Source organism: Gobio gobio, assembly GCF_949357685.1.
Source record: "Gobio gobio genome assembly, chromosome: 14".
NCBI classification, from domain to species: Eukaryota; Metazoa; Chordata; class Actinopteri; order Cypriniformes; family Gobionidae; genus Gobio; species Gobio gobio.
The window spans coordinates 44,847,062-44,865,022 of NC_137107.1; the positions used below are offsets into that span (position 1 = coordinate 44,847,062).

The window sequence follows — 17,961 nt, forward strand, 5'->3', positions numbered from 1 at the left end:
TATTAATACATTTAGAATTTGTGTATTTTATCATTAATCATACAAATGGAATAAGCCACTGCACTAGTCATTTTACCACAGTAAAATAAAACCATAGCCGCACGTGGCTTATTACTTAACTCACACATCACTAACATGCAGTTTATCAAGAATAGTTGCATGGCTTCAGAAATCAATTGGTGCAGTGATTCTCATAAAAAAAAAGTGAAATACAAAAAAGGAAACTTTTTTTTATTTTCCTGTCTACAAAAAGTGCATCCGTACAAAACAAAGGCCTCTTCGTACACTTTTGTAAAACTGGTCTCACACAAAAGATAAAACAAGAAAAGCACCACAGTAGCGGGTCGATCTCTCATTCTGCAGGTATCTGGCTAGTATAATTCAACTGTACAATTTCAAACTTAACTCATTTACAACTCAAACATGACATTTTAGATTTGAAATTAAAATGTTAAAGGAATACTTCCTCTGGTTCAGTTTGGCCTTTAACCCCTCCTAAATAATGTATATAATCAAAAATTACCTGTACAATATACTCTAACAGTTGGCGCAATCAAATATAATCCAGGTTTAACAGAAAAGACCTACTCACCACATTCAGCATGTTAAAAGTCAGTATAAAACAACCAGTCAAACAAACGGCACTGCATTCATGCACAACACAATTACACAGCAAATCAATCCCTGCAAACAAACCTTAAATCAAAGCTACATTCAAATAAGTGACAAACTATACAGACTGATACACCAAAATTTGTTATTTTTTTGAGCAAGTCCAACAGCTTAAGAAAGTGCAGTTATTGCATTCATATATTTTTTTTTTGGAAGACAAGCATAAGCTCCAAAAAAACCCAAAATCTGTTGTAAGGAACAAAACATCCCTCTTCATGAATAAAAGAGTTATTCAATGTGTTTAGCAGCAAACAGATGATTAGGAGTCCAAGATTAAGCAAGTACTGCTATAAAAATAATTCATCAAGCTAATTGCCTATGCCTGAGAAATAGTTAACGCACACCCTTTGGTGCATGGTGGGCTTTCAAAACATGAAGAGGACATGAGGAAAAACATCTCTCTCAACGAATTGTTGTTAACCTTTAATGAAAAATAAAAACAGGGACAATGATTTTATCTCCTGTGTCGCCTTGGCGGGGTGGAACCACGGTGTTTTGAAGAGTGTCCGGTACTTTGAGAGTCAGCGTCAAATGAATTCGCTCTGTGTGATGGGAGGCGTGGTGCCGGTAAGCCCCGCCTGTCCGGTCCCGGTTCTCTGATTGGCCAACGCTCTGAAAACCGTGGGTCTCTGGGCCTGTCACTCATCCGTGGGTCTCTAGGGCAATCCAAAGGTATTAGACGTGGCATTGGCTGCTGTGCCTGACCGCTGCTTATGTCATGGTGGGGGGGTGGTACAGGGGGGGGGCTTATTTCCATAGGAGTATGCATAACAGGTGAGGTCACAGTGCTTGATCTCCCAACAGGAGGATGAGAGAGACTGCGAGCGGGTGGATCCCGTTTAATGATCTTCTTGACGTCACTTTCAAAATTTCTTTGCATTGTTTTGATTACAGCTTCCCGTCTCCCAGCATCCTCAATCAACGCTCCCCAATCGCTTTGTTCCTGCAGAAACGCGTTGATTTCATTAAAACATTAAAAGCACACAACACCACCTCTTCTGGTGGGTCAAGACTCAAGACAAGTGAGTGTATAAATCTGTACGTTACCCTGAGTGTGCGTAGATGTCCCAGTATGAAGAGACTAAATCTGGCTCTGGTAATGGTTACGTTCATCCTCTGACGATTTCCAACAAACCTTAAGAAGAAAGAAATGCAGCAATGTTTGAACCAGAAACATGAATATTTCAGTATGTCACAATGATATAGAGGGTATATACAGTGAGGAAAATAAGTATTTGAACACCCTGCTATTTTGCAAGTTCTCCCACTTAGAAATCATGGAGGGGTCTGAAATTGTCATCGTAGGTGCATGTCCACTGTGAGAGACATAATCTAAAAAAAAAAAAAAAATCCACAAATCACAATGTATGATTTTTTAACTATTTATTTGTATGATACAGCTGCAAATAAGTATTTGAACAGCTGAGAAAATTAATGTTAATATTTGGTACAGTAGCCTTTGTTTGCAATTACAGAGGTCAAACGTTTCCTGTTTGAGGGATTTTGGCCCACTCCTCCACACAGATCTTCTCTAGATCAGTCAGGTTTCTGGCCTGTCGCTGAGAAACACGGAGTTTGAACTTCCTCCAAAGATTCTCTATTGGGTTTAGGTCTGGAGACTGGCTAGGCCATGCCAGAACCTTGATATGCTTCTTACAGAGCCACTCCTTGGTTATCCTGGCTGTGTGCTTCGGGTCATTGTCATGTTGGAAGACCCAGCCTCGACCCATCTTCAATGCTCTAACTGAGGGAAGGAGGTTGTTCCCCAAAATCTCGCAATATGGCCCCGGTCATCCTCTCCTTAATACAGTGCAGTCGCCCTGTCCTATGTGCAGAAAAACACCCCCAAAGCATGATGCTACCACCCCCATGCTTCACAGTAGGGATGGTGTTCTTGGGATGGTACTCATCATTCTTCTTCCTCCAAACACGTTTAGTGGAATTATGACCAAAAAGTTCTATTTTGGTCTCATCTGACCACATGACTTTCTCCCATGACTCCTCTGGATCATCCAAATGGTCATTGGCAAACTTAAGATGGGCCTGGACATGTGCTGGTTTAAGCAGGGGAACCTTCCGTGCCGTGCATGATTTCAAACCATGACGTCTTAGTGTATTACCAGAGCCGATCAGCCCTATACGTTCACTACGCAAGCTGCGTAGGGCCCCGCAAATTACTCAAGGCCCCGCCTCCTCCCGTGTCATAGCGCGTCACGTCACCGTCAATTAATGTTTACAACATCCATGACAAAATTAAGCGAAACTATCCTTCTGGTCATGAAAAGAGGAAAAAAAAAAAAAACCCATGAAAGTGAACTGCGGGAACAACAATCAGGTAAACTTGTCTTCTCTCTAAGTTTGATGTCAGCAAAGTAAAGTTTATGTGCATTTCTGTTGTGTTTTTTCGGTCTTGCTAACCTAGCTGTACAGGCAGGCAGTGCATCTCTTGCATCACTTTGTGCCTGACAAAAGTGAGTAAAATACAATTATTTATTACGTTTGTTTTTGATAAACGACAAAGTGCAACGGTGTTTGTTTACTGCAGCTCGGAAAAGATAACCGCGTCGCGTGTGTTATCATGCGTTCATTCATATGCACGAAATGAAATGCACATTTTTCAAGCAGAAATATATGTGGAGACCAGACAGACTGTACAATATATGGGCGTGAATGATGGCACTCCTCATCAAAAGTGCACATTATACATACATACTTTTAAAACAAGACACTGATTATCTAGTCTCAGTCAATGTGTAGTTAAAAACTCTATACAACTGCACTGCACTAATTATGCAAGATGGAAAGCAATGTATTGATAATTTGACAGTGATTGACTTGATTTATAGGCTATATTGAATTTAAATGTTGATTAGCTGGACATACTGGTCAATGTGTGGATGCACATCCCTCAGTTAATAATAACCATAAATCAAGAATTGCTTCACCATATGTATTACAAAAATAAAAAAAAACTAACATGCTATGGCAAGCCATTTGAGCTTTTATTCATTCACAGTTTATGCATTTTTGATATCAAGCATTACATTTTTTTACTATTTGCAATGTGAATTCTTGATTATTTTTACTAATAGTTAGTCAATAATAGCTAATACTAATAATAAAATAGACTGGTGTTGCCCATACTGATGCCGAAAATGCCCAGGCTGTAGAGAGAACCTAAGTTAATCCCAAAAGCCAAAGCTCAGAGTTATAATTTATTATTTTCTTCTTATTTATGTTTACGTTAATATTCACTTACTTAATAATATTCGCTTGTTATCTTAATATTCTATAGGAAATACTCTATTCAATAAATATTGTTTGTTTGAACCTCATTCTGTATTGCGACTGTTTTGTTTAAAGGAGGGAGGATTGTATTGGGATCACTGAAGTGTCAGGTGTGACTGTGTGGCAATGGCAAAATAGCTCACGGCGTCACGGGTCAGTTAGAGGGCCCCTTAGCAGAATTTTGCTTAGGGCCCCAGGGAGGTCAGGATCGGCACTGTGTATTACCAACAGTAACCTTGGAAACGGTGGTCCCAGCTCTTTTCAGGTCATTGACCAGCTCCTCCCGTGTAGTTCTGGGCTGATTTCTCACCTTTCTTAGGATCATTGAGACCCCACGAGGTGAGATCTTGCATGGAGCCCCAGTCCGAGGGAGATTGACAGTCATGTTTAGCTTCTTCCATTTTCTAATGATTGCTCCAACAGTGGACCTTTTTTCACCAAGCTGCTTGGCAATTTCCCCATAGCCCTTTCCAGCCTTGTGGAGGTGTACAATTTTGTCTCTAGTGTCTTTGGACAGCTCTTTGTTCTTGGCCATGTTAGTAGTTGGATTCTTACTGATTGTATGGGGTGGACAGGTGTCTTTATGCAGCTAACGACCTCAAACAGGTGCATCTAATTTAGGATAATAAATGGAGTGGAGGTGGACATTTTAAAGGCAGACTAACAGGTCTTTGAGGGTCAGAATTCTAGCTGATAGACAGGTGTTCAAATACTTATTTGCAGCTGTATCATACAAATAAATAGTTAAAAAATCATACATTGTGATTTCTGGATTTTTTTTTTAGATTATGTCTCTCACAGTGGACATGCACCTACGATGACAATTTCAGACCCCTCCATGATTTCTAAGTGGGAGAACTTGCAAAATAGCAGGGTGTTCAAATACTTATTTTCCTCACTGTATATATATTGACGTCCCTGAACACGCCCCTCAGCCGGACTGAGTGGCAGAAGTGCTGCTGCATGACTGGATTTAATATGGGAAACGTGAATAAAGGAAATGATTATCAGTTTAAACTAAAGGTTGGATTCGAAATAGCGTTCCTTACAACTTACCAAAGACCCAGTGATCCATGGATATTGACATGCAGCCAGGATCATGTTTCCTGACATTTATATGAGCCTGATTTCGACATCTATACAATATAGGTAGGTCTAAATATGGGTGATCACTTATATCAATGTTTTATATATATATATATATATATATATATATATATATATATATATATATATATATATAATCCAGCCCTAAAACATATAGTTCTTGTCAGGGTCTCAAGAGAAATGGAGTGTTCTCTTCTTAACAATTACATAATCTAAAGTATAAGAAAAGATTTAGAGATTTCAGATCTTGAAAGATCTCTAGGGTTCATGAAGTTTCATAAGGTGATAAAAACCCATACTGTGCACGGTGTATACCACATCCTGTAAAGATGACGTATGTTGCATTATGTGTGTGTGTGTGTCTCTGTGTTCTGGGGGCAAGAGCGTTGATGTGTATAAATGTCTAATATGTAAAGAGTCAGAAAAGTAAATGTCTGTAAAGGTTGAAAACTGATAACAAAGTGTGTATTGCTAATGCCATTGACATCAATAGGAATAAAGCAATTGCCACAAGGAATGTAACAATTAACGCAAGCAGGAAATATATGTTAGCACAAGTAGAAGCAACGTGAAAATGCAGAGATATAGTGCGTCATTAGTGATTATAAAAATGGGGCTTTAGAGCTCTCAGGGTGGAAGATCTTTAGGAGAGAGAGAGAGAGAGCGCGCATACATGCAAGCGGGTGCCAGCTACAAAACCACAACATCAGAAGATCAAAGAAGACACCTGACATTCTTAGAGAAGAACCCATATACTGAATATTTTACATTTATATTAATGCATTTAGCAGACGCTTTTATCCAAAGCGACTTACAACTTGGGGGTACACGAAGCGATTGGTCATGAAGAGTCGAGTAAGTGCAACAAGTGCCTGAAATACTGAGACCGTGTACATTGCTCAGTGTAGCACAGGCTAGAGTAGGGAGGGAAGAAAGGGGGAGAAAGAGGAAAGGAAAGATTTTTTTTTTTTTTTTTTGAGGTTAAGAGGTTGAACAGAGACTGGATAAGCCTAGAAAATGTAATTGTCAGCTAAGCTAAGCTGGAAGTTCCATGGGCCAGATAAACAGATAATTAGCTTTTGCCTCTGCAAGAAATAACTAAATAAGAATGAGGACTGTCCTCAAACTCTGATAGTATTGTCTGAGTCTGTTCATTGAATCATTTTGGGGTATCATGAGACGACTGTCTGAAAAAGATAGATTTGTATAAAGAGCCCAGTCAAGGTTGCCAACCAGTCGCAAAAGAGTGTGCTGTGGGAGTGCATACTGAACGGAAGGCTAACCCACCTATTACAGGAGTTGAGTAATATGAATAGAGGAAGTGGCTCGTGACCAAGATAGTCATGGTCATGGTAGAAACCACCCTAGAGGTGACGCGGCACAAGTGTTTGTTTAAAAACATCCAATTTATGCAGAATAAAAGCTGGTGAATATCGAATTGAGTTGTCAATACAATATATAGGGTATGATTTTACCCCAAAATTCAACATTGGCACAAAATGATAATGATAAAGATCCATCTGCTTCTCTTTTCTGTAGCTTTCGGCAGTCTAAAAAAAAAAAAAATACCTCAGATTTCTTGTAAATTCTATTTGAACAGTCAATATCAAAGCTCTTTCCCATTTTAGATGTTTTGTGTTTTTCACGGCATTCACACTGAAAAAAAATGCTGTCGCTCAGTCTGTTTGCCACTCAGTGGGTGTAACCGCAGTCACTCCAGCCGATGATGACGTCACGTTAGGGCTGTAATGATTTGACCAAAAATAAAAACCTCGATTAATTGAACATTTTACCTCGATTACGATTAAGGAGCGATTATTTTGCTCTTTTTTTTTGCCCTCATGAGGTTGAGTAAGTTCTTGATAAGGTTTTTACTGTAAATATTTTCTACTATTAAAAAGGTGGATTTTTTTTTTCTAATGAAAAAGTGGATTTCTTTGTGATTTTAAAATACTTGAAGGAAACTTTCAGCAGTTATTGTCTAGGGGGCAGATTTCTGTTTGTTGTACATCAGATACAGATAAATTTACACCGTAGGCCTACATTACATTTATTTGAATGCATTAATGAGAGAGTGATTGTGTGTGAATTACTCATACTGTCTCTACCTTTTGAAGTAAGTACAAACCACAGCTTCATAATGAATAGAGTTTCTAAGCTACTTTAGTGACTTTACTTTAGTCACAGGACAGCGTTGACACTGCATTTCTGCGCTGCTCTCTGCGCGCGATCTTCACGTGATGTGCGAGCGTCTGTCTGAGTGTTCGTTTGTCACAATATATCAGGTATTCGTTCAACATAATACACATCTGATGGTCTAAAATCGCTCCAATGTTCAAAGTGGCAGGCCTTAAAACGCATACAAACGACAAAGCTTTGTGAGGACGCAGGTGAGAGAGGTCTGCCTTCAGGGCGTGCACACGTTGTCAGAGACGCGACACGGCTCTCTGTGTCACAGAAAAGAGCTGAGCACTGAACGGATAAGTTTTCTGTATTGTTGTTTTTGAATAGTGCACAATCGCTTTAAATGTTCAAGCCTTTAAACGCATTTACTTGACAAACTTTATGAGGACGAAAGTGAAAGCGATCTGGCTTCGGGGCTTGCGCACGCCGTCTGTGTGTGCGTGTGTGTCGCAGCGCGTAGGCTATAAAAAGAACAACAATTAACTTACTGTATAAACTGTAAAACATGCAGTTACTATAGTGATTCTGGGCATCTATAAACAAAGATAACTGCTCCTGCATCTCTTTGTGTGCCTGCAAACTGCACTTGATGTGACGGGGCGGAGTCACGGGACTAAAACCAAAATAACCGACATGGGAAAAATACGCCGGTTAGAGGTTCTGAATTTCGTTTTTTTCGATTAATCGTACAGCCCTACGTCACGTGCATACCCTCTACACACACTTACCCGATGGAACCCAGTTCACTGCTGGCTCTCACACAAGACACGATGATGCAGTCCATTTCTCTTCCTTGAAAGCCATCGACAGTATCTACGTCCACCCTAAAACACAGTTATGCATGTTATATATTTATTTGTAATTTTAAAAAAAATATACATTTAAACATTTCATTGCGCAAAAATTAAAAGACTAATTATTTCTTGTGGCACGCTGCAATAAAATGGAACAACATACAATTTGATTAAAACCAACTTTTTCCCTTCAGAAAATATTTGCACTCACTGAAGTTTGTTGATGCCTGAAGCTCTTATGGCGTCCAGTATCCGGTGTTTCTGGGCACTGTAGGGCGTTATGACACCCACTCGCACTGACTGCTTCTCGCCTAGAAGCTTCAACAGCAGCAGGACCAAACTGACCTCTTTGGGGTTGATAAATGAACTGACCAATGGAGAAACAAAATAAGTTAAGTGTTCAGACACAAGAGGCAGTAAAGTCCAACCCACAATCCTCCATTTCTTACTCTCTCTCCTTCATCTCTCTCCCATCAGTCACGTCAAACACCTTGTAGGGCTTGAAGGGCCAGCTGAAGGAACAGCGTTTCTGAGCGGTCTCACTGTGGGACAAAAGTGCACAAATCAGAAGTCCACATTTCTACTTGATGACCTTGCATACAAATGTTACTTTTTGCCAAACCTCGCAATGGAGAAGAACTGAGAAAAATTACTGGCCAAAATGTAAAAATAGACTGGGATTAACGACAGTAAAGAGAGCGAGTCTACAGGATTGGTTTCAATCTTTTGTGCAGCACACTTCCCTTTGATAAATACATGTGAATAACTGGAGTGCTTTTTCAAGTCGCTCTTGGTGAATGCACCTTTTATCTGTGATTTATGTTGCTTTCTTCTTTGTATTCTCAGTATGAACTGGCCTTCACAGCAAAGTGGGAGTCAAGCACAAATAGGATGGCAAAATCTATATCACTGGAACATGTTTCTTGAGGTCTGCCGGGTCCTGGTTTAGTTTGCAGTTAGCAGCTCATTGTGTTGAGCACTCACCACAAGCACGGTCCTTTCAATGACCTTAGGAGTTTTAATTCAGACCTGGTCAGAGTCCACTGCTCCTGATCATACTGCCTGCACTGCCCCTTCCTACACATCATAAACATGGTGAGGAGTCTGATTTCAGAGCACTCATCTCCCTCTCTTTCCCTACAAATGCCTTGAGTGTAAACTTTCCAAACAAACAAAGAGTCGTGTGTGCGTACCAGTCATTCTGAAGAGCACTGTTGTAGATGTACTTGGAGGGGAATTCGCAGATCTCGGGGTGCATGCGGTACTGCATGCTGAGGAGGAGGATGGGAGATTGTTGTGGGTTTGATGGATGAAGATTTTTGCATAACCTTGCCATAAGAGACTGGTCGTAGCCAAACTCCTTTGCTTTCTGTTTAAAACACAAACGAAAAAGAAAACAGATTCATAAATTGCACAAAATGCTTTTCTGCAGATTTCATGCCAAAATTTAGGGGCAAAGATGAAATGATGAAAGAAATGATGGGTTTAGTTAACCCAAAAATGAAATTCCTCACCCTCGTGTCATCTCAAACCTGTAATGCAGAGTTCACACCGAAAGCAAATAGAGCGTCATATTCACGTCTATCGCATCTAGTTGGATGCTTGAACATTTTGAATCCACTCGCACGTCTACAGCAAATTGGACACGCGTATAAAGAGTGTTTGAAGCGAAATAGACGCGCATTCGAGGTGAAAGGGGCAAGTGCAAGGTGTTTGCAAGACGGCTGATGTTGATCGAGCATTAAATCGAGAGTCACCGCTCTATATATGCTCTGGAGAGCAGAACAGGGTGGACTTGGGTCCACCAGACCCTGCGGAGACGTACCCAGTTTGGCAAGTTTCACCACTTGCTCTAGGAGCTGCACCTGGATGACAGCTGATTTCAGCGGTACTTCCCCGTCCCGCACACAGTTTGATGACCTGTTGTCCCGCATCGGAGCGAGTATCGAGCGGGCAGGTCTGCCGCCGTTTATCACGAGCAGGCTCCTGATTGGTTAACACGGCACAAACAGACGCCAAAGTTCTAATTTTTCAACTCTGGTGTAATGGTGCGTTCACACCAGACGCGAATGAAGCGTTTTGCGCAAGTAATTTGCATGTTAAGTCAATGCAAAGACGCGAATAGACATTCTGCGAATAGACATTAACCAATCAGGAGCTTGCTCTAGTAGTGACAATGAGGACAAAATCATATGTGGATACCCGGAGCTGTACGAAACATCTTCGTACTTTATAGAAACAGGAATAAAAAGGATCTTGTTTGGAAGAAAGTTAGTGAGGAGGTCGAACAATCTGGTAAGTTGTAAAAAAAAGCTCTTTACTCAATTTAACACTTTTTGCCAATGAGATGACTTGGAAAAAGTGTCGCAATCACCATGAATTCACCCTATTGAGACTACAAGCTAGTTAAAGCCGGCAAATTTTAAAACAATCCATGTCAGCCATTTCGCAACGAGACGAGCCGGCTGTCAGAAGCCCCTCCCATGACACGAATTCGCTTCTGTTGTGAAGTGAATGTCACGCGCGAATCAAGCAAGTAAACTCAAAATGTTCAAGCATCCAACTTCGCACGAATAGCACGATTTATTCGCGTCTGGTGTGAACGCACCATCAGACGCAAATTCACTTGAAACGCGTGAATGCACCAAATAAAAATCACTTGCGCGTATCGAGCAAAACGCTCAATTTGCACGAACTAGACACACGAATGATGCGAAATCGCATCCACACTAAACACGTCTATCGCGCCGCAGGACGTCAAGATGCACGTCAACATATCTTTACATTGACTTAACATGAAAAAACACTCGGTCCAGACGCTCCATTCGTGTTCAGTGTGAACGCAGCATTAGACCTTCGTTCATCTTCAGAATGAAGATATTTTAGATGAAATCGGAGAGCTCTCTGACCCCTCCATAGACAGCAGTTTAATTAACACTTTCAAGGCCCAGAAAGGTAGTTAAAAAAAGTAGAAAGACCTCAAAATTAAGGTTGAAACACTGGAGTCACATGGACTTTTTTTAACGAAGCGACGAGAATACTTTTTGTGCACAAAAAAAACAAAAATAACGACTTTGACACAGACGAGAAGGAAATCGTTGAATAGTCTCCTACGCAACTGAGGAGAAATGACGAAGGTCTTATGGTATTGGAACGACATGAGGGTGAGTAATTAATGACAGAATTTTCATTTTTGGGTGAACTAACACTTTAAATTTGTATGCTGGTAATACGGCTAATATGGTGGGGTACCTGGGAGACAACCGTTGGTGGAAGTTGGTTGGGATCACCAACAAGGATTATGGCAGGACATCGGTAAAGCATGGGAATCAGCGTCTCAGTTTCTTTAGCCTGACTAGCCTACAAATGTGCAAAGACAAACATGCTTGTATGTTTATAATGATATATTCAGTAAAATGATAAAAACAGACCATGAAAAAAGCCAAATAAAACATGATATTAAAAACATTTGTTTTAACTGTTGTACAAGCAGTAAGATATTCCCTTCATTGGAGATGTCAACAGATGGTATTTATAATCTTATTACATTAGTATTTGCCCAAACAACAACATTCAATGGAACCAGAAACTATAAGAGATTTTAGCACCTCATCGATGATGACACAGTTAAATGGTTCATGTCCCAGTCGACGGAATGCATTCTCGAGGACAATACTTCCACTGGTGCTGAGCGTGCAGCAGATCACATGAGCGTTCTGCAGCACAAATGCTTGACTCTCTTGACGCTTACTGCGACACTAAGAAAAAGAGATATGTTTGTTTGTAGTAATATTATTGCATTATATTATAGAGTATTGCAAAACATGGATGGTAAATAACGTGATTGTTTACCTCTTTAATCTGCCGACTCAGTCCTTCTCTCTCCGTCATAAGCTGCCTCTTCTTGTCCACCAACTTCTTGAACTGTCATCCAGCCCATGAGGTTACAGAAAATTAAGACAGCATTAAAATAATATAATTGTTCTTTAATAAATCACATTTATTTTGAAGTAGTAGGGTGCATTCAGTATGCATGAATCAATACGCTATCATTTGATTCAGAAAACGGTCTATATTCTTTCTTTCTCTTAATAGAAAGTCTTATAATTGCATGCGTGGAGGATGCATTACATCAGCAGAATCCTTCGGTGTCTTTGCACATCGCTGGGAGAGATTGTCAATACTCTGGTCCAGTTGCTCCTTCCGCCTTTGTACGTCAACATCTGCAGTTTGCTGGGCTCGCTCTAAACACACCCAGGAGCTAGTTAATTAATAATATGAGAGTTTATGCATATGCAGACGGTGTTAATGCATGAATTTGTCCCTCACGTGCTCTGGCTTTAGTCTGGTGGTCGAGGCTGAAAGGTTTTAGTGATTTCGAGATAGTCCTTTCATTTCCCAATCTCACCAAGTTTATGTCACCACAGTTACCTGTACACAAAAGTGTTGCGTCATTTAATTTGAATGTGACAGGATTAGGTATGCATGCTATTTTCAGATGGTCAATTGATGTTGTGCAAGCTTGGAAACCTTGAGGAGCGTTGCGGTTTCTGCATTTTTCTTTAAAGATCAAAATTACTTTCTTCATCAGACTGTCGATGGCAGCGTTAGAGGGTGCACAGAGAAGAACACGTGTCCGTCGAGTCTTGGAGTTCCCCACAGAAGCAACACTGTTATTTCCCTAACCAGATAACCACACAGACATACACAAAACACACTCAGCAAAAATGTATCTTGAAAGTTGCAGTATGATTAAGGTGTCCTTGTAAGCATATACAGTATGCAGGCATAAATATGAATACCGAAGATAGTAGTTTGTACAAAAGGCCACCGATTGTTTGACTCTTCCCAGTTCCTGGAGGACCATGAATAAGGAGAAATTTTGGGGTCCTCTGTGGTTTCTGTATCATGGCAAGGCCACAGGATATCGCTTTTGCCTGGTCCCTGTTGAACTCCTGGAAAGCAAAGAGAAAGATAGAGGAAAAACCGAGCCCATTATAAAGGAATATATGTTAGAACAAAATCAACTTCTTAGATTTCACCAATTGGACTTGCACATGCATCAATCTAAAAGGTACTAAAGCTCAAACATGAACAAGAATAGTTGTCTAAGGTTGAATTTTGGAAAAGACAGCATTTTCTTCCAAATTCTCATTCTATTTGTCTCCTTTATCGGCTAAAGTAATGATTTGAATCAGGTGTATTAAATAAAGGAGACATACAAAATGTGCAATGCTCTAAGTCCTTGGACCAAGATTAGGAACCACTGCCTCGGATAAAACCAAACTCACTGGTGCGTCCAGGTCCGGTGGGCTACGCGGAGTGTGTGTGAAATAAGACACATGTGGAGCAAGAACAGGACGCAACATTGGTCCATTTCGCAGCAGACATAGTGCACGGAACTCCCGGGATATGCTGATCAAAGATCCAATAATTTCACAGCACACAGGTTGGGCATTCACCGAAGATACATTACCATGGGTCTGAATGGTCAAGTTCAGGGTTGACATAGAACCTGAGGAAAGACAGAATAATGAGACGGTGCACATAAATGTGCTGTATCATTATTATGGATTGTGCAGAAGTCACACACCTGAACCTCTGGAAATAATGGACTTGGACACACAACCGAAATGAGGATGTGGTTCATGGAAATTTGGTTCATCGTGGGCATATGCCCCAGTGTTGTCCGGCAGCCAAAGCAGCACAAGGTCATCTTCTTTTGGGTAGAGTTGCTTCATTTCACTTTCTTGAGAAATGCTCACTACAAACATAAGTACAACTTTATGAAAAAATTGTTTCTTGAATGTATACCATGCCAGCTGTTATTAATTGTACTTGTATTAAAATACACTTTAACTGAACATCAGAAGATGATCTGCCCAACATAGCCGGACGTACCTGTGAATCTGGCGCTAGCTGTGCGATTACTGTACTCTATACCCTGGACCCTTAGGTTAAGCTTGACCCTGCCCTCTTTGAGCCACTCGCTAGCCATCTATTGAAAAAGGAATTGATCATTAACACGGATACATAGTCCATACCTTATGCTTGTAATACAATGTAAGGCAGCACGACAAGAACAAATTAGCTGTATAAAATGCAGTCTCGATTACATCTAAAGCTTTAGGCATTACAGAAATAAGATGAAGTCCCACCTCTTCAAATGCATTAATTAGCAGCAGGGGGTACAAGGTGTTGAAGTACTCCAGGTAGCTAGGGAACTTAACGGGCACCTCCTTCAGCGGCTGTTGGCATAGATCATTTGGACTCCCAAAGGTTTTGTAATTCTCAAGCATTCTATATTCCCATTTAAGGATTGCTTGGGTCAAGACTGAAGGCTCAAACTTTGCACTTTGATCAATCGTGGCTGCTGGTCTGTTAACTGGAGACTCGGGTCTTTGGTATACCTTATAAGACGGTGGCTCTGAAGTAGAGCTTATTTTAGTACTAGTGACAGACTTGGGGGCATGGCTCAGAGGCAGAGGAGTTTGTAGAGAAGGAAACGGCTTTGAGAACTGGGGAGGAGGCAAAGGCTGTAATGTTTTGGGGGGTGGCATAGCTGGGGGCAGTCGGGGAATCCTCACTTTAGCAACATTAGCAGCAGGAGGCGGCTTAGCTCCTTTTTCCATTTCAAGGACTAGTGAGGCACTGCGGGATCTGGGCTTGTATATTTTTGTGGTAGATGGTTTGGCCTTTTTCACTGGTGGCATGCCAGGCTTTAAGAACAAATGATCAGCAACTTTTTCATCACTACACATGGTACTCGAAAGGGGGGCATGAGGAGTCTGAAAAGGTTTATGCGTCAATACTGGTTGCCCTGGGATATCGGAGTCACTATCTGTATCAAGGTCCATGTCAACAGGATCTCTCTGGGTAAGAAAGAGTTCATTTTCCTCATTTTCATTTTCATCCTGAAACTGCTCCATTTGAGAGCACAGTTCCATGTCGGTGGGTTCCATCTGAGTGAGGAACATCCATTCATCATCAACCTCCTCTTTTAATGCCTGGGTGGCTTTTTCTTCTTCCATGTTGACATCAGCAGGCTCACTGGCTTGAAAGTACTTGGACTCAATTATTGTCCTATTACTTCCAACCCCATCACCTCTAGAATCACCGGATTCTGATGCAGCATTTTCATTATCCTCCTGCTGATCAGGATCTGATTGAAAGCCGGAAAAGGAGTCCCCATTGCTTGCAACTGTATGTTTTGATAAGGGTACTTCACCTGGCTGATACGTCTTTGCTGGTTTGCCTCCTGTTGCTGGCCTCTGATGCTTCTCACGACTTTGCCTGAAAAACTGAATATCTTGAGATCCCATAAGTTTCTTGTTGCTTTTTCCCACACGTTTCTGCGGAGAGGTCTTAGTGGGTCGACACACTCGCCTCATCTTCTGTTGTGGTTCCACCTGCACTTTCTGGCCATGGCACCTCAGTTTAGCCACACAATCCAGGGAACGCTGAGAAAGGTCAAAGGCTTTTCTTTCCTTCTTTTTTAATCCCAAACGCTCGGCTGTTGATTCTGGCTCAACAACTTTACGCACCTTTTTCGGAGGAACAATGGCAGGGGTGCCACGTGAGGTGGAAGCAGAAAAATAAGGAGAGGAAACGGAGCTGGAGGATGGAGAGGAAGATTGAATACCAGATGAGGATGGAGTAGTTGACGAGGAAGGTTCTTCTTCATCCGGAGATATGGAGCTGCGTTTCCAGGGGTGCCGCTTGACTTTTTGAGCAAGGGCATCAATTATCAATGGCTTTTTAGGCTGCACAATGTCTCTCTTCTCAGATGGAATTGTTTTTGTGCTTTTAACCTTTAGAGGTTTTGGTTTGACAAATGTATCCGTAGTGCTGGATGCTTTGGACGCTGCACATGAATCCGCTGGCTCTTGTGGCTGCTGCGGTTGTCTGATCTCATCTTCTGCTTGCTGACGTTGTCTGATCTTATCTTCTGCTTGCTGACGTTGTCTGATCTTATCTTCTGCTTGCTGACAGGCCCTCTCAATGTCCTCATCTGGAATCATTGCACTCTCTGAAGTCCATGAGGGAGATACTTCATGAGAAGCTTCTTCCGCCTGTGGTTTGATTGTATGGTCTGATTTCTTTGTCAAGACTGAGGCTTCAAAATCTGAATCATTCCAGGCAGATGCCACATATTGCTGGGTCTCAAACTCAAACACTTGTGATTCACTGAGATCATCATAATCACGCCCTGGACTCTCAGGCAAAACCTCTGGAGATTTATTGGCACATTCCTTGTCAATAGACCCCAGGATTTCAGTTGGCCTTTCATCATTATCAGAATCATCATCATCATCATCAGAGATAACAATGGTACTGGACTCTAGGTTTTCCTTTGAGTTGGACCTGGTATGCGTTTTTCCAACATCACTACAGTCAACTTCAGAGTCACTAGATTCAACCTTGTGGCTAGCAGATTTTATCAGTTGGGCTCGTATGACATTGAGGGGTTCATCATCTCCATCATCATCATCCTCAGCAGCAGCTCTAAAACCACGTTCCTCCTTAGCTGATGCCAAATGTGCAGGTTTTAAGGACTCACCAGGCTTTCTTTTGGTAATGGCTTCGATCTTTGACAAACTCTTGTCATTTAATTTGGATCGAATTTCCTGCAGCTTCCCCAGATCTGGTTTAATACGTTTAGCATCAGCAGGTCTCAGCTCTGAAATTAACACAGGGGCGGGAGGTTCCTTTTTAGCCATTATGATGTCCTCAAGACCGCTGCAGAAATCCTCATAATTACAAAGTGGCTCCTCTTTAATAAAAGAGGAGCCACTGGCTCTGCTCGGACCTGCCTCCTGGTCCTCATGTTGTTGTTGCAGGGTTGGCATTGATTTTCTGGAAATAACAGTGTTTGTAGTTGCCTCCACTGATGATGAAGATGGGGATGGAACAGAGGATGCAGAAGCTTGTCTTTCTTGCATCGACCGGACAACATTTTTTAAACACTTTTGAAGCTCTATAGATTCAGAATTGTTTAGATTCCATCGTTTGTTTGTAGCTCCACGCAGCTGCTTGTTAAGCAAATTCAAAAAATGGGTTGCGCGTGGGACAGCTCCCGTCTTTATACCTTCTTTCAGCAGAAGTCGAATCAGTGTCATGCAGCCTAGAATTATGGCACCAATGCCAGCTCCAGATGTAGGCAGTCTTCCTACTATCCCAAGATTGTACGAGGTTGAACTGACGCTGTGAATCCCACCCATCTTGTCAGGTGGCCCATGTGGTTCATCCGATAGGACAATGCACATGACAATCACTTCCACCCACTTGGGGGCACAGCGAGAAAGAATTCCCATGCGTCCTTCTGTAGAGTGTAGCTCAACAATCTGAATGAGGATACGGGTGAAGAACTCGGTCACTTTATCGCACACACTTGTCTGTCCGGTCAGTACGTGTCGATTAGCGAGTATCTTGTCACAAAGATAGTGAATGACTTCACTAATATAGGAGGCATTGAGCTCTGGAAGTTCCATTATGGAACGGACAAATGGAATGAACCACAGAAAAGTGCTTCCATATACACGCATACTCTGGCCCATCTCAGAATCAAGCACTTTGACCAAGGACTGCATATCCTCATAGATCACATAGTTGCTGCAAATACCACTGTTGGATGATCCAGATGCCTACATGATGAAAAAAAAAAAAAAAGATTATTAAGCTTTATCCTAACAAACATTAAAAGTAAAGAATACCAAGAGTGCATTAAATGATCGTTATGTAAATACGCTGTGGTGCAGTAGAGCAATAAAAGAGAAATCTTACTTGGTTCGGCTTTGAGGCATAACAGTCGTACACCATCTGACTGCAAGTCACCATATGGTCATCATATTCTGGCTCTGCTTTGACCATACTCCTGTTAATTAAAAAAAAGTATTAAATAAGTAGTGTTCTGCCA

At 41.4% G+C, this 17,961-nt stretch overlaps 1 protein-coding gene across 2 annotated transcripts in view; it reads right to left on the minus strand.

Moving 5' to 3' along the window:
• Positions 1-212: 212 nt before the first annotated feature.
• Positions 213-17,961, minus strand: part of setx (senataxin) — a 39,894-nt gene continuing 22,145 nt past the window's right edge. Inside the window, exons 8-25 of one of the 2 annotated variants that reach the window (XM_079834069.1) lie at positions 17,829-17,919; positions 14,204-17,689; positions 13,947-14,043; positions 13,639-13,809; positions 13,337-13,560; positions 12,848-13,000; positions 12,576-12,726; positions 12,375-12,476; positions 12,177-12,289; positions 11,898-11,969; positions 11,654-11,803; positions 11,298-11,405; positions 9,239-9,414; positions 8,495-8,587; positions 8,257-8,412; positions 7,980-8,075; positions 1,720-1,807; positions 213-1,615 (exon numbers count right to left, since the gene is read on the minus strand). In XM_079834069.1, coding sequence (XP_079690195.1) covers positions 1,127-1,615; positions 1,720-1,807; positions 7,980-8,075; positions 8,257-8,412; positions 8,495-8,587; positions 9,239-9,414; positions 11,298-11,405; positions 11,654-11,803; positions 11,898-11,969; positions 12,177-12,289; positions 12,375-12,476; positions 12,576-12,726; positions 12,848-13,000; positions 13,337-13,560; positions 13,639-13,809; positions 13,947-14,043; positions 14,204-17,689; positions 17,829-17,919 — 6,016 coding nt within the window. In that variant the 3' untranslated portion in view covers positions 213-1,126. Of the gene's footprint in view, positions 1,616-1,719; positions 1,808-6,426; positions 6,618-7,979; positions 8,076-8,256; positions 8,413-8,494; positions 8,588-9,238; positions 9,415-11,297; positions 11,406-11,653; positions 11,804-11,897; positions 11,970-12,176; positions 12,290-12,374; positions 12,477-12,575; positions 12,727-12,847; positions 13,001-13,336; positions 13,561-13,638; positions 13,810-13,946; positions 14,044-14,203; positions 17,690-17,828; positions 17,920-17,961 lie in introns of those variants that run through there. The other variant, XM_079834070.1, reaches the window with a different exon arrangement.